This window comes from Cajanus cajan, chromosome 3 (assembly GCF_000230855.2).
Source record: "Cajanus cajan strain Asha chromosome 3, NIPB_CcT2T_4, whole genome shotgun sequence".
Lineage (NCBI taxonomy): Eukaryota > Viridiplantae > Streptophyta > Magnoliopsida > Fabales > Fabaceae > Cajanus > Cajanus cajan.
Genome location: NC_138519.1, coordinates 22,073,605 through 22,089,872, shown reverse-complemented (window position 1 = coordinate 22,089,872; position 16,268 = coordinate 22,073,605). Strand labels below are relative to the sequence as shown.

Below are 16,268 nucleotides of genomic sequence, written 5' to 3'. Positions count from 1 at the left end.
TTGTGTTTAAGTAGTCAAAACCGAGAGCCCTCTAGCTTTCTTTCTCCTCTTTTCCTTAGGCTTCTTTTGATGACCCTTGTAGAACTAGCTTCTAGGAAGATAGGCTAGGTCAAACTTACGCCACACTTTGATTAAAACAAATATAGGAACAGCAAAGAGTAGTGAGGAAAAAGAAAGACAAGAGTAGATTAAGAGATGACAAGTTTATATGACACAAACAAATAGGTGACTAGAACAAGAAGGAATTGTCCTAAGATGAGTTCTAGAATGGATGCTCAAAACCAAAACACTCAAAGATGTAATAATTGCTAATTTTCTGATCCAAAAATAGATACAAACCGAGAAGTAAACCGAGAAGTAAACAAGCTTAGCACTGTGTTTTTTTTTAAATCTTTAGGAGTTGCCTTTTACTATGAAATTTTATGTCTCAAATAAGTCTCGGTCTTTTTGATGGAAACACTAAAACCGGATTCACAAATGAGTGCCAAATGACAAGCCAAATTGATTTCAAATTCAACACAAATGAGACATGCTTTTCATGCTTGTAAATGTAATTGGCACATACACGGTTTTGGCTCCACAATTTCAGATTCAAATTTGAATTACAAACACAAATTCAATCACTTCTTTAGACAACAAAGATCAAACACACTCACGGATAAAAGAAAATTTTCAAAACATTTTCAGATTTTGGAAACCTAAAATTCTAAGAAAACTACTAATGGTCTAATAGTAGTTCATGAACTCAATTAAAAACAAAATGATGAGCTTATACCAAATGTTATGGACCTCGGCCAAATCCAGAAAATGATTTCAAAAATGTAAAAGAAAATCAAAAGTTAAACAAGCATAGCTAAGAATGATGAACATGAAAGGAACTACACATACTTACTAGACATGGATTCAAAAATAAAATGACTCAAACATATGATGACCGAATAAAATTTCAAATATGACTCAAGAAAACCAAAAACGTTCTTAGGTAGAAAATTCCTATCAAGCACAAGAAGAGAGCATGATTCATGGAAGCATATAATCATAGGCGCATATATGAATCATTCAAGCAACAAGAAACTAGATCCATCAAATTTAAGACAAGAAAAATAAATCTAGGAAGGAATCAACTCTCAAGTGACATGAACAAAAAGATGAACACAAGATGAACACAAAATTGAAACACGGATCCACACTTCAAAAGGCAAGGAAATTAACTTATCTCTTGAAGAACCAAAATGCTCTTGATACCACTTGATGTGCCTCCACTTGGATGCACATAGGAAGAAGCTTCAAGTCTCCATGGATCCTTGGAAGGAACGTCAAGGATGGAAGCTCCAAGGAGACTCAAGGTGGCCGTAGCTTGCTCTCAAGCTAAGTTCCAAAGAAGTAAGGTGACCTAGCTCTACAAGGAGAAACACTCAAGGAGGGTAGAGAAGGCAACCAAAAGGATTTTTGGAGGGAGAGGTTTCAAGTAGTGAAAACTCATTCAATTAATCCAAAAGTGGCTTACAAGTCTCGGCCATAGTGATTTATAGGAGAAAATTAGGTTAAGATGACCTTGGGTTAGCCTAAGGTTAAGTGGAACCAAGGTAAGGTTCACTTAACCTTAGGCGCCCAAAATTTGAATTCAAAATTCAAATTTTGGTGCCTAAACCTGGATCACCCATGTGCTAGCTCATTTGGCATGTAATTAAGAAGCCATTCTAGTATTAGGATGGCCCTCTATGAGGGTTTGTATGGTAGAAGATGTAGGACACCCTTATGTTGGGTAGAGCTTGGAGAGAATGCTATATTAGGACCTGAGATAGTTCAACAGACTATTGAAAAGGCTAGGATGATCCAGGATAAAATGAGAGCATCCCAGAGTAGACAGAAAAGCTACCATGATAAAAGAAGGAAAGACCTTGAGTTTAAAGAGGGAGACCATGTATTCCTTAAAGTAACTCCTTGGATTGGAGTTGGTAGAGCACTTAAATCTCGCAAGCTTACTCCACGATTCATTGGTCCCTACCAAGTCCTTAAGAGAATTGGTGATGTAGCTTACCAAATTGCGTTACCTCCATCCCTATCAAATCTTCATAATGTCTTTCATGTTTCCCAACTTAGAAAATACATTCATGACCCATCTCATATTGTTGAATCCGACAACATTCAGTTAAAGGATAACCTCACCTATGAAACTATACCTTTGAGGATTGAGGATAAGAGGGTAAAGCAACTAAGAGGTAAGGAAATTCCTTTAGTCAAGGTTGTTTGGGGAGGAAATGTTGAAGAAAGTGCTACGTGGGAATTAGAAAGTCATATGCAAGAAACATATCCGTTTTTCTTTGCTTCAGGTAATTTCGGGGACGAAATTTCTATAAGGAGGGGAGAATTGTAACATCCTGAAAATATTTACCAATGTAATAATTAATTGTTATCATTATTATTTTTATATATGGAGATTAATTTCTTATGATTATTTTAACCAATTAAATGGGTTTTATAAAGTATTTTAGATATTTTTAATTAATATGAGTATTTTAATAATAATTCTTTACGAAAAAAAATATTTTATATTTTAGTAGCCCAGAACGGGCTGTTAAGAAATTGGAACGGGTCGTTCCAAACTACCAGAATAACATATATATCTTGCATCGAAACGGGCCATTCCAAGACATGTTTTTATGAGAAAAATTTGAAACCAGAACGAGCCGTTCCGATTTAAGAACGGGCCGTTCCTGTACACGATTTTATAAGAAAATTTCGAAACCAGAACCGGGCCGTTCTGAATGAAGAACGGGCAGTTCCGGTTACATGTTTTACATAGCATTAATAAGTCCAGAATGGGCCATTTCGGTGGCATACTTTTGAGTTGACGAAGGAACCCAGAACGGGCCGTTCCGGATTTGGAACAGGCCGTTCTGGCCACGGCCTGGTGCCTATAAATAAAGCATTTTCACTCTTTAAAATTCATTTCTTCATTTTCTTATCTTTTTCCTCCTTTCTCTCTGAAGACGAAGGGGAACCTAGAGGGGGCGACCAACAAGATTCAGCTCCTGCTTATCGAGGTAAGGGGGGAGTGAGAAATCTTGCTCAGGGTGTGGGAATATATGTTGGGTAGTGGGATTGGCCCCCAATCCTGTGTTTGCTGTATTTTTTTGTATGCTCATACATGAGCGATTTTTCCCAATTGTATCTGTTTTGCTTATTATTTTTCTTATATGCAATTAATTGTATGATTTAGAGTGCTCTATGGGTTCCTATGGGAAACCCTATGAGAAATAGACAAAATATAAATATTTTCTATTTTGATTTCTGATTGCTCTATTGTATTTCTTGTTGAATGTAATGTGTAGGTATGTGATTAATTTTGAGAATAAATATGTTTTGATATGATTTAGAGTGCTCTATGGTTTCGTGCGGGAAACCCTATGAGAAATAGACAAAATATAAATATTTTCTGTTTTGATTTTTGATTGTTCTGTTATATTCCTTGTATGATGAGATGTAAAAATATGTATTTAATTTTATAAATAAATGAGTTTTGATATAAATTAAAGTGCTCTGTGGAGGCTTTGTGAATATGATGAGATAATGTGAAATGTGATTGAGACATGAGACATGAAATGTGATGACGAATGTGATGATGTGATATGACCATGGGAAATGATAATGTGATATGAGAATGCATAGAATCTTGATTGACATGCATCATTTTGCATAAGTGTTTTAAGTGTACGATATGGAATACACCGCTAGAGAAGGCCCCCTAGTGTAAAAGCTATGGGGATTAGTACTTGGGGATAGCTCGGTTTGGAAGTCCCAGTCTCGCCCATTGTGTGCATGGGATGTATCTTGCGCGGCTTAGCTATACCGACGAGACTCTGGTAGTATATCCTTCTAGTGAGAGTGCGCAGAGGGTGTGACCCGGCATGTATTCCTAGACTACTCTTCATATATTGCTAGCGGCAATATGCCATGTGATGTTTTACTGGCGCCACATGCATGATAATATGTAGTCCGTGTCCATACATGTGCATTTTCAATGTTATATAAATAATTGATATTTTTATGTCCCGGATGAGTGAGATGTAATATTGTTATAAATAAATCTATGCTATATCTGTCTTGTTTGTGTTTGGCTATCCGGTGTGTATTTCTACACTATGAGCTAGAGTGAGATGTTTCTCACTCCCTTTTCTTTTGTGTTGTTTTCCTTTGGTTTTTATACAGGTGATTATCAGCATGAGGCTGGAAATGTATGTGATGAAGCTTAGGCTTCAGAGTTTGGCTTTGCTCTTATAGGACATGTGACATCGGGGCTTAGATAGGATTAAATTAGGATGTTCACTAATTAAATTATTTTTGGAGACTCTACTTTTAATGTTTTTTTAAAAAATTTTGCTGATTTTGTTAAGTTATGCATGTGGTACTCTCTAGCTGAACACGTTTGATATTTTAATTATAAAATGTTATATTATTCAAATTTTATTATGTGTTATGATATGCGGGATAGAGGGTGTCACAATCCTCAAATATACAATCTCATATATTGTACTGTAATAATAATATATAATAATTTTATATTACAAATAATAATAATTAATAATAATAATATATTTAATTATTATTTATTTATATGTACTTACTTTTATAACTAACATCTACTTATTTTTATTTAAAATTATAATTTAAATTATTTAATTTTATAATTTATAATGATAATATAATTTATAAAATTATAAATATTTATTTATTACATACTTAGAAATTAAATTTTAATATTTTAAATAAATTATTAATTAATTTAATATATTTATTTACCTTAAATCAAACATTTAAAATTCAAAAAATGTATTTATCCTTGTTTTTTCTTCTTCTAATTATCAACTATTAATAAAATACTAACTTAAAATTATCTAATTATATATAATATTCTCATATCAAATTTAAAACCAGATATTAGTTATACAAAAATATTAAGATCATATAGTAAATTGTCAATAATATTTTAGTTAAATAATTTAAAATAATTAATGTTTCAATTATATTGTTAATTAGCAAATAATTTATTCAAAAACTAATTAATTTTTTATATTAATTATTAGTAAAATTTAATAACTTTTAATTTAACAATTAATTGATCGATAAAATTCAACACACGCCATGAGTTATTGAGCGGAATAACTTTACCGAAATTTATTTTGTAAGTTATCTTTAATCAAACATATAAAATTCAAAATATGTATTTATCCTTGTTTTATTTTTAAATTATCAACCATTAATAAAATACTAACTTAAAATCTTATCTAATAATATCATAATATTTTCATATCAAATTTAAAACTAGTTCTTACATTTTTTACAAATATAAATTTGTCTGAAATATTTCATCAATAATATAGCTTTTCCTACAAAAAATTTCTCATCAAAAATATAAATTTTTCAACAGATTTAATTTTCTTTTATAAGAAATCATCTTTGTTTAATATAACATTTTGTATATCTGATTTAAGAGTAAAAGATTTTTAATTTAACGGTTGAATTTACAAAATTCACATTTAATATAGAGTTATACGTAATGTTGTAACTGATTTTGTCTAAAAAGTAATAGATAATCATACCCTTAACTGATTTTTATTTTATATATTATAATTTTATTTGTAATAATATGATTATATATTTAAATAGTTTAATTTTAATAATTTTTTAAGTATATTTTTGTCTTTTCACTTAAAATATTTGAATTTCTATATTTTAATTTGAATTATTTTTTAAGTATATTTTTGTCTTTTTGTCTTAAATTTTTGAATTTCTATATTCTAATTTTAATAATTTTTTATTTCTATTATTTATTAACTCTTTTCTTTTTTTAATGTTTTATAACATTATTAAAATTTTATAATTTTAATTTCTATAATTTTATCTTACTTTTTGATTTATAAATATAATTTGGATTACTCATTTTATAATTAAATTAATTTTTTAAAATTTTTTATTAGTTTACATTCTAAGAATTTATTGAAACCCCTCAATCTTTAATTCTACTAATCGTACTATATGTTATTTTTAAATTTGAACTCCTAAACTTTATTTGTTATGTATGACATTTTATTTTGTATGAATGAACTTGTTTTGATTTACATAATTATGATTGATTTAATATCTTTAAATAGGATAATTATTTAATACAATTTTGAATTTAAAAAAAAATAATTTTTCATAGAATTTCCCACGAATTTCCTACGGATTTATCAGTGGGTAATTTCCCATTGACTAATCCGTGGGTAATTTCTCACGGACTAATCCGTGGGTAATTTCCCACGAATTTTTCCATGGATAATTTCCCACGGATAAACTCGTGGGAAATTACCCACAGATTAGTCCGTGGGAAATTACTCACGGATAAATCCGTGGGAAATGTAACATCCCGAATTTTTCTGCTAATACTATGAATAATTATTATTTATTTTTGTATTTATGAAGATTATTTTCTTATAATCATTTTGATTAATTAAATGGGTTTGATTGAAGTTTTAAAGGTTTTTAATAATAATCATTTATGAAAATTATTTTGTATAATATTATTAATTATGATATTTTGTTATAATTATTATTTGAAGAAAATCATGTTTTAAATTGTATGGTAATTATTATTTTCATTTGATATATATATATATATATATGTTATTTATTTATTTATTAATTAACAATTCTGGATTTTCATAGCTCTGGAACGGTCCGTTCCAGTTTGGGAACGGGCCGTTCCAAATCAAGCATGCGTGGGTAAAATTTTAACCCAGAACGGGCCGTTCCACTTTGGAAAATGGTCGTTCCAGATGTGGTTTTAAAGGACAAAGTCTTGACTCAGAACAGGCCGTTCTGGTTTTGGAACGGGCCATTCTGGGAGAGATTTTTGACCATGTTCTATGTGCCCAGAACGGGCCCTTCCGGATTTGGAACGGGTCGTTCTGGCCGCAGCCTAATGCCTATAAATGCGTTCCGGCATTCCAAAAAAAATGCATTTTTCACTTTTGACCCTTTTTCTCCTACACTTTCAAGAGATCCTGCTTCAATTTCAACCCCTGTTCATGTAACACCCTATTATTTTAATATTATTATTGAGTCTTTTCGTAAATTTATTAAGTTTTAGGGGTATTTTTGTAAATATTAATGGCATTTTTGCAGTTTTATTAAAGTTTGAGGGGTAAATGGGTAACTTGGAACGGGCTGTTCCAAAGTTGGAACGGGCCGTTCCAAGCAATAAAAAGATACTGAAATTTTAAGTTGGGAACGGGCCCAGAACGGGCCGTTCCGGAAGGAGAACGGGCCGTTCCGGAGGGAGAACGGGCCGTTCTGCTGAGAGTGAGAACGGGCCGTTCTGGTTTTAGAACGGGCCGTTCTGCTTTTTGGAAACGGGCCGTTCCAATTTTAGAACGGGCCGTTCCAGTTGAAAATTTTGCACAGATTCGAAGGTTCCAGAACGGGCCGTTCCGAAATTGGTACGGGCCGTTCCGGGTAACCCAGATTGCCTATAAATAGGAGGCATGGGGGGGTGAAAAATTATAACTGTGAAGGGTGACAAATTTTAGAGAGAGAGAGAGAGAGAGAGAAAGAGGAGGGAGAGAAAGAGGAATCTTGAGGAGGAGATTCTGTCCTAGTTCCGGTTATTGTTTAAGGAGAGAAGTGGAGGTTCTGCCCTAGTTCCAGTTACTGTCTAAGGAAAGAGAGGAGGAGGTTCTGCCCAAGTTCCTATCTATTCAGGTACGGGGGAAAAGGGGATTATTTATATGTATAGTACATGAGGGAATTGGGTAGAGGAAGAATTCCTTAGGATTATGATTGATTTTACAATTATTTGATTTGGAGAATTATTGGTTCTATTAAAATTATCTGTGTTGAGGTTTATAAATATGCCTAAGTGTAGGAATGATGATCTGTGAAGAAGAATGAATTGTAAGGAAAATGCGGTGAGCTAGATTTTGGAATAATGAGGGGTTTTACTGTTTATATTAATTATTCTATTGATTATTATATTAATGAAAGTTTTTGCTATATTACTTGTTAAGAATTAATGATATTGATGTATGAATGTGATTTTGATTGTGATTGTGGTGTCTCACATCGATGACTAGGGATGGCACGGCCCCTGGGTATGTGGTGCTACAGGGAGGGCGTGACCCTAGCATGGTGTGGGATGAGTAAGACAATTAACACACACCACTTATGTCGTTTATGGCAGCCCTGACATGGGGTTAATTGCAAGAGATTGTATTGATTGTAATGTGATTGTGTTTCCTCACACCAAAAGACTAGGGATGGCATGGCCCCTGGGTAAGTGATGCTACAGGGAGGGTATGACCCTGGTCTGGTGTGGGTTGAGTGAGGCAATTAACCTGTATCACTTGTGTCAGATATGGCGAGGTCTTGGCATAGTGTTAATTGTGAAATTGGCATGAATTATAGATGTTGAGATAATTGTTATATTGATGTGAATGAGGAAAGGTAAAAATGATAGTGTTAATTATAAAATTTAAATGGATTGTGATGGATTGATAAATTATGATACATGCTTGTAAATATTTTATTAAATAAAGAAAATATGATGAGATTTTAACATGGTGTGTTTGGATGTACTTTGCATATAGATATCTTCTTTTCTCACCGTATAAATTGTGGATATTTTAGGTGGAGAAGATCCGGCTGCAAGTGGCATATAGGATGCCAACAGTTTTATTTTGGGAAATGCTCTGATATTGTGACATCGGGGCAAAGGATTTTTAGGAGCGAAATATTCGTGTGAATTTGGTACTGTAATATTATTTTAAAAACAATTTGTAAAAACTCTTGTGTGTTATATGTTATATTTCTGCTAACGTGGTTGTTCGAAGTTTCTCATGTGAACCCTTTTTACTGTAAAAGAAAGATTTATTACAATATATGTGTTGGGGTAGTAAGGGTGTCACATTTAGTGGTATCAGAGCATGTCGATTCAATCGGCCGTAAGTTATGAGTCTGCTATGCTTGTTTGGTAGATGAATGGTGTAGTAAATTGATTGTTGAATTTATTGATATAAACGATTGATTAAATTTGTTGTTTTAGAGTATGATTGTTAACTTTTCTGGGAGGACAGAAAAACAATGGCAGGAGGTAGAAACGATCGTGCAATCGCTGATGCTCTGCAAGCGATGGCTCAGGCTATTGGTAATCTGAACCAACGACCAGAGATAGATTGGCTAGAGAGATTTCAGCGAAATAATCCGCCAAGCTTTCGTGGAGGCTATAATCCTGATGGAGCTGCTGATTGGATTTTTGAAATTGAAAAGATATTCCAAGCTATGGGATGTCCTTTGATACAGAAGGTAACTTTGGCTGTTTTTATGCTTTCTGGAGAGGCTGGCATCTGGTGGCAAGGTGCTTTGCAAAGAATGATGGCTGCGGGAACTCAAGTAAACTGGGATAACTTCAAGCGGCTGTTCTTGGAGAAATATTTTCCCCGAGATGTGAGACATAAGAAACAGGTGGAATTCCTTGAATTGAAACAAGGAGAGAATTCTGTGGCTGAATACGTGACTAAATTTGAAGACTTAGTTAGATTTTGCCCTATGTATGATGGTGTAGACAATGAGGAGGACAAATGCGTGAAGTTTGTGAGCGGTCTTCGCCCTGAGATCAAACAAGTGTTCAATTATCAAGGGATTACTCACTACCATGAATTGGTAAACAAGTGCAGAGTATTTGATGAGGACAACCGAGCTAGGGTAACTCATTATAAGAGTGGAGGACCGATGAGAAATACTAAGTTTGGTTCAGCTAATAAGAATAAACCTTATACCAAGTTTGTAGGGGACTCAAGTTCTAAGGTGAATCATCAAGGTTCTACGCAACAAAGAAGCCAAGTTCCAATGGTTAGCCAAACTTCTGGAAGGGGAAGTGTGGGTTTTGTTCCACACAACAACTGTTTTAAATGTGGAAAGCCAGGTCATAGGGCAGTTGATTGTCGGATGCAAAGGATAATGATATGCTTCAAATGTAAAGCAGAGGGACATAAAGCTAGTGAATGCCCTCAGAGTATGAAAGAAATAACAGAGGCTGGAGGAAGCGCTAGCAAACCTCGAACCACAGGAAGAGTATTTGCTTTGAGTGGTGCTGAAGCTACTCAATCCGAAGACTTAATTCAGGGTATGTGTTTCATTAATGGAACTCCTTTAACCGTTTTATATGATTCTGGTGCGACTCACTCTTTCATATCACATGCGTGTGTGTCTAAACTAAAATTACCTGTCTCTTCCTTGTCTTTTGAGTTAATTGTCGAAACACCCACTAGTGAATCGGTAATCACTTCTGATGTCTGTTCAAAGTGTCCTCTGACTATTGAAGGTAGAGATTTCATGGTTGACTTAATTTGTTTACCTCTAAGTCAACTAGATGTTATTTTGGGTATGGACTGGTTATCTTCCAATCATGTCCTTTTGAATTGTGCTAGTAAATCTATTATTTTTGGGGAGTCTGTTGAAAAAGTGAGTAAGGATTATTTGACTGCCAACCAAGTTAAGGTATCTTTGCAAGAAGATGCCCAAGTATACATGTTGTTAGCTTCTCTGAATTCCGAGAAAAATGTTTTGGTAAATGAACTGCCTGTTGTGTGTGACTTTTCGGATGTCTTTTCTGATGTGTCTAGCTTACCACCCAGAAGAGAAGTAGAATTTTCCATAGATTTAGTTCCAGGAACAGGACCTATCTCTATTGCACCTTACAGGATGTCACCCATAGAGTTAGTGGAACTAAAGAAACAAATAGAAGACTTGTTGAAAAAGGGGTTTGTGAGGCCTAGTGTATCACCTTGGGGAGCACCCGTACTTCTAGTCAAAAAGAAGGATGGTAGTATGCGGTTGTGTGTAGATTATCGCCAGTTGAACAAAGTGACCATTAAGAACAAATATCCGTTGCCTAGGATAGATGATCTTATGGATCAGTTGGTAGGTGCTTGTGTGTTTAGTAAAATCGATCTTAGATCAGGGTACCATCAGATTAGAGTTAAGAGTGAAGATGTACCTAAGACAGCATTTAGGACCCGTTATGGACACTATGAGTACCTAGTAATGCCTTTTGGTGTGACGAATGCTCCTGCAATTTTTATGGATTACATGAACCGGATTCTTCATCCGTACTTGGATAAATTTGTAGTTGTCTTCATAGATGACATACTAGTTTATTCTAAGACTAAAGAGGAGCATGAAGAACACTTAAGGGTAGTACTACAAACCCTCAGGGAGAAACAACTTTATGCTAAATTGTCTAAGTGTGACTTTTGGCTTGAGGAGGTGAGTTTCTTAGGACATGTAATTTCAAGTGGGGGAATAGCAGTGGATCCATCTAAGGTTGAGGTTGTGCTTAATTGGGAGACACCTAAGTCAGTTAGTGAGATCAGGAGTTTCCTTGGATTGGCTGGATACTATAGAAGATTCATAGAAGGATTCTCTAAGTTAGCATTACCCTTGACAAGTTTGACTAGGAAAGGAGTTATGTTTGTATGGGATAGTAAATGTGAGGATAGTTTCCGAGCCCTTAAGGAAAAATTGACTAGTGCACCGTTTTAGTATTGCCTGATCTTAGCAAGACTTTTGTGATTTATTGTGACGCTTCTAAGATGGGTTTGGGTGGAGTGTTAATGCAAGAAGGAAAGGTCGTATCTTATGCATCTAGGCAATTAAAAATACATGAGAGGAATTACCCCACCCATGATCTTGAATTAGCAGCAGTGGTGTTCACACTTAAGATTTGGAGACATTATTTGTATGGTTCAAAATTTGAAGTGTTTAGTGATCATAAGAGTCTTAGGTATTTGTTTGATCAAAAGGAATTAAATATGAGGCAAAGGAGATGGTTGGAGTTCCTTAAGGACTATGATTTTGATCTTAGTTATCATCCAGGAAAAGCTAATGTGGTAGTTGATGCTTTGAGTAGGAAATCTTTGCAGTTGTCTTCTCTTATGATTAGGGAGATGGACCTTTTGGCACAATTTAGAGACTTAAGTCTGACTTGTGAGGTGACTCATAGTAGTGTGAGACTAGGTATGACTCGGGTGACTAGTGAGCTGTTGAAGGAAATTGGAGAAGCACAAATAGTGGATTCATTTCTAGTAGCTAGACGTGATGCTATAGGGCAAGGGATTGAAGGAGAATTTACCTTGGGTGTAGATGGAGTAGTAAGATTTAAAGACCGAGTATGTGTGCCTAGTGATCCTACGCTTAGACGATTGATCCTAGAGGAAGGTCATAGGAGCAAGCTTAGTTTTCACCCAGGAGCAACTAAGATGTATCATGACCTTAGGAAGATATTCTGGTGGCCTAGGATGAAGAAAGATATAGCTGAATTTGTGAGTGCCTGTTTAGTGTGTTAGAAGGCTAAAATAGAGCATCAAAAACCTTCAGGACTACTTCAGCCTTTGAGTATACCCGAGTGGAAATGGGATAGCATTTCCATGGATTTTGTAGTTGCTTTGCCTAGGACTAGGAGAGGACATGATTCCATTTGGGTTATAGTTGATAGGCTGACTAAGAGTGCACATTTCTTACCTATTAACATTAAGTATTCTCTAGAAAAATTGGCTAGATTGTATATTGATGAGATTGTGAGATTACATGGGATACCATCTAGCATAGTTTCAGACAGGGACCCTAGATTCACCTCTAGGTTTTGGGAGAGCCTACAACAAGCTTTGGGAACCCAACTGAGACTTAGTTCAGCTTACCACCCTCAAACTGATGGTCAGACTGAGAGGACTATTCAATCTTTAGAGGATTTGCTTAGAGCCTGTGTGTTGGACCAAGGGGGAAGTTGGGATAGTCTTTTACCTTTGATAGAGTTTACCTATAATAATAGTTACCACTCTAGCATAGGTATGGCACCCTATGAAGCCTTGTATGGTAGGAGGTGTAGGACTCCTTTGTGTTGGTGCGAGCCTGGTGATAATATCATCTTAGGACCTGAGATTGTGCAACAAACCACTGAAAAGGTTAGATTGATACAAGAAAGGATGAGGACAGCTCAGAATAGACAGAAAAATTATGCTGACAGGAGGAGAAAGGATTTGGAATTTCAAGAAGGTGACCATGTGTTCTTAAAAGTCACTCCATGGACTGGGGTTGGCAGGGCATTAAAATCTAGAAAACTTACTCCTCGATTTATTGGTCCTTTTCAAATTCTAAAAAGAGTCGGTAATGTTGCCTACCAAATTGCTTTGCCTCCTAATCTGTCAAATCTTCATGATGTTTTTCATATTTCTCAACTTCGAAAATACGTCCATGATCCTTCACATGTGATTGAATCGGATCATATTGAGGTTAAAGAGAATCTAACGGTGGAAGCAACCCCTGTGAGAGTCGAGGATCGAATGGTAAAGCAACTTAGGGGTAAAGAAATTCCTTTGGTGAAAGTTATTTGGGGAGGAGCTACACCAGAAAGTGCTACTTGGGAACTAGAGGAGAAGATGAGAGCGTTATATCCATTTTTATTTACTTCAGGTAATTTCGAGGACGAAATTTTTAAAAGGAGGGGAGAATTGTAACACCCTATTATTTTAATATTATTATTGAGTCTTTTCGTAAATTTATTAAGTTTTAGGGGTATTTTTGTAAATATTAATGGCATTTTTGCAGTTTTATTAAAGTTTGAGGGGTAAATGGGTAACTTGGAACGGGCTGTTCCAAAGTTGGAACGGGCCGTTCCAAGCAATAAAAAGATACTGAAATTTTAAGTTGGGAACGGGCCCAGAACGGGCCGTTCCGGAAGGAGAACGGGCCGTTCCGGAGGGAGAACGGGCCGTTCTGCTGAGAGTGAGAACGGGCCGTTCTGGTTTTAGAACGGGCCGTTCTGCTTTTTGGAAACGGGCCGTTCCAATTTTAGAACGGGCCGTTCCAGTTGAAAATTTTGCACAAATTCGAAGGTTCCAGAACGGGCCGTTCCGAAATTGGTACGGGCCGTTCCGGGTAACCCAGATTGCCTATAAATAGGAGGCATGGGGGGTGAAAAATTATAACTGTGAAGGGTGACAAATTTTAGAGAGAGAGAGAGAGAGAGAGAGAGAAAGAGGAGGGAGAGAAAGAGGAATCTTGAGGAGGAGATTCTGTCCTAGTTCCGGTTATTGTTTAAGGAGAGAAGTGGAGGTTCTGCCCTAGTTCCAGTTACTGTCTAAGGAAAGAGAGGAGGAGGTTCTGCCCAAGTTCCTATCTATTCAGGTACGGGGGAAAAGGGGATTATTTATATGTATAGTACATGAGGGAATTGGGTAGAGGAAGAATTCCTTAGGATTATGATTGATTTTACAATTATTTGATTTGGAGAATTATTGGTTCTATTAAAATTATCTGTGTTGAGGTTTATAAATATGCCTAAGTGTAGGAATGATGATCTGTGAAGAAGAATGAATTGTAAGGAAAATGCGGTGAGCTAGATTTTGGAATAATGAGGGGTTTTACTGTTTATATTAATTATTCTATTGATTATTATATTAATGAAAGTTTTTGCTATATTACTTGTTAAGAATTAATGATATTGATGTATGAATGTGATTTTGATTGTGATTGTGGTGTCTCACATCGATGACTAGGGATGGCACGGCCCCTGGGTATGTGGTGCTACAGGGAGGGCGTGACCCTAGCATGGTGTGGGATGAGTAAGACAATTAACACACACCACTTATGTCGTTTATGGCAGCCCTGACATGGGGTTAATTGCAAGAGATTGTATTGATTGTAATGTGATTGTGTTTCCTCACACCAAAAGACTAGGGATGGCATGGCCCCTGGGTAAGTGATGCTACAGGGAGGGTATGACCCTGGTCTGGTGTGGGTTGAGTGAGGCAATTAACCTGTATCACTTGTGTCAGATATGGCGAGGTCTTGGCATAGTGTTAATTGTGAAATTGGCATGAATTATAGATGTTGAGATAATTGTTATATTGATGTGAATGAGGAAAGGTAAAAATGATAGTGTTAATTATAAAATTTAAATGGATTGTGATGGATTGATAAATTATGATACATGCTTGTAAATATTTTATTAAATAAAGAAAATATGATGAGATTTTAACATGGTGTGTTTGGATGTACTTTGCATATAGATATCTTCTTTTCTCACCGTATAAATTGTGGATATTTTAGGTGGAGAAGATCCGGCTGCAAGTGGCATATAGGATGCCAACAGTTTTATTTTGGGAAATGCTCTGATATTGTGACATCGGGGCAAAGGATTTTTAGGAGCGAAATATTCGTGTGAATTTGGTACTGTAATATTATTTTAAAAACAATTTGTAAAAACTCTTGTGTGTTATATGTTATATTTCTGCTAACGTGGTTGTTCGAAGTTTCTCATGTGAACCCTTTTTACTGTAAAAGAAAGATTTATTACAATATATGTGTTGGGGTAGTAAGGGTGTCACAGTTCATCGAGGTAAGGGGGGAGTGAGAAACCTCGCTCTGGGTGTGTGATTGTATGCTCGGTAGTGGGATTGACCGCCAATCCTGTTGTATTTTTTTGTATGCTCATGTATGAGGGATTTCTCCTAATTGTATCTGTTTTGTTTATTATTTTTCTTATATGCAATTAATTGTATGATTTGAGATCTCTATGGGTTCCTATGGGAAACCCTATGAAAAACAGGAAAAATATGAATATTTTCTGTTTTGCTATTTGATTGCTCTATTGTATTCCTTGTTGAATGTAATGTGTAAATATGTGTTTAATTTTGAGAATAAATATGTTTTGATATGATTTAGAGTGCTCTATGGGTTCCTGCGGGAAACCCTATGAGAAATAGGCAAAATATTAATATTTTCTGTTTTGATTTCTAATTGTTCTGTTATATTACTAGTTTGATGAGATGTAAAAATATGTATTTAATTTTAAAAATAGACGAGTTTTGATATAAATTAAAGTGCTCTGTAGAGGTTATGTGAATATGATGAGATAATGTGATAATGTGATATGAGAATGCATAGTATTGATTGACATGCATCATTTGCATAAGTGTTTTAAGGGTACGATATGGAATACACCGCCAGAGAAGGCCCCCTAGTGTAAAAGCTTTGGGGATTAGTCCTTAAGGATGGCTCGGTTTGGAAGTCCCAGACTCGCCCATTGTGTGCATGGGATGTATCTTGCACGACTTAGCTATCTCGACGAGACTCTGGTAGTATATCCTTCTAGTGAGAGTGCGCAGAGGGTGTGACCCGACATGTACTCCTAGACTATTCTTCGTGTATTGCTAGCGGTAATATGCCATGTG

The 16,268-nt window shown here is 35.4% G+C and overlaps 2 protein-coding genes and 1 long non-coding RNA gene across 3 annotated transcripts; all 3 read left to right on the top strand.

Moving 5' to 3' along the window:
- The first annotated feature begins 1,711 nt into the window (after window positions 1–1,711).
- On the top strand, window positions 1,712–4,256 carry LOC145956145 (uncharacterized). Its single transcript, XM_083071709.1, has 3 exons — window positions 1,712–1,862; window positions 1,956–2,333; window positions 4,213–4,256. Exons 1-3 carry the CDS (start codon window positions 1,712–1,714, stop codon window positions 4,254–4,256), a joined length of 573 nt encoding a protein of 190 aa, XP_082927835.1.
- Window positions 4,257–7,063: 2,807 nt separating this feature from the next.
- On the top strand, window positions 7,064–10,684 carry LOC145956144 (uncharacterized). The gene is made up of 3 exons (XM_083071708.1): window positions 7,064–7,743; window positions 9,114–10,051; window positions 10,662–10,684. Exons 2-3 carry the CDS (start codon window positions 9,121–9,123, stop codon window positions 10,682–10,684), a joined length of 954 nt encoding a protein of 317 aa, XP_082927834.1. The 5' UTR covers window positions 7,064–7,743; window positions 9,114–9,120.
- Window positions 10,685–13,917: 3,233 nt separating this feature from the next.
- On the top strand, window positions 13,918–15,300 carry LOC145955674 (uncharacterized). Its single transcript, XR_014432323.1, has 2 exons — window positions 13,918–14,220; window positions 15,145–15,300. It is a non-coding gene; the product is annotated as an uncharacterized LOC145955674 (long non-coding RNA).
- The last annotated feature ends 968 nt before the right edge of the window (window positions 15,301–16,268 follow it).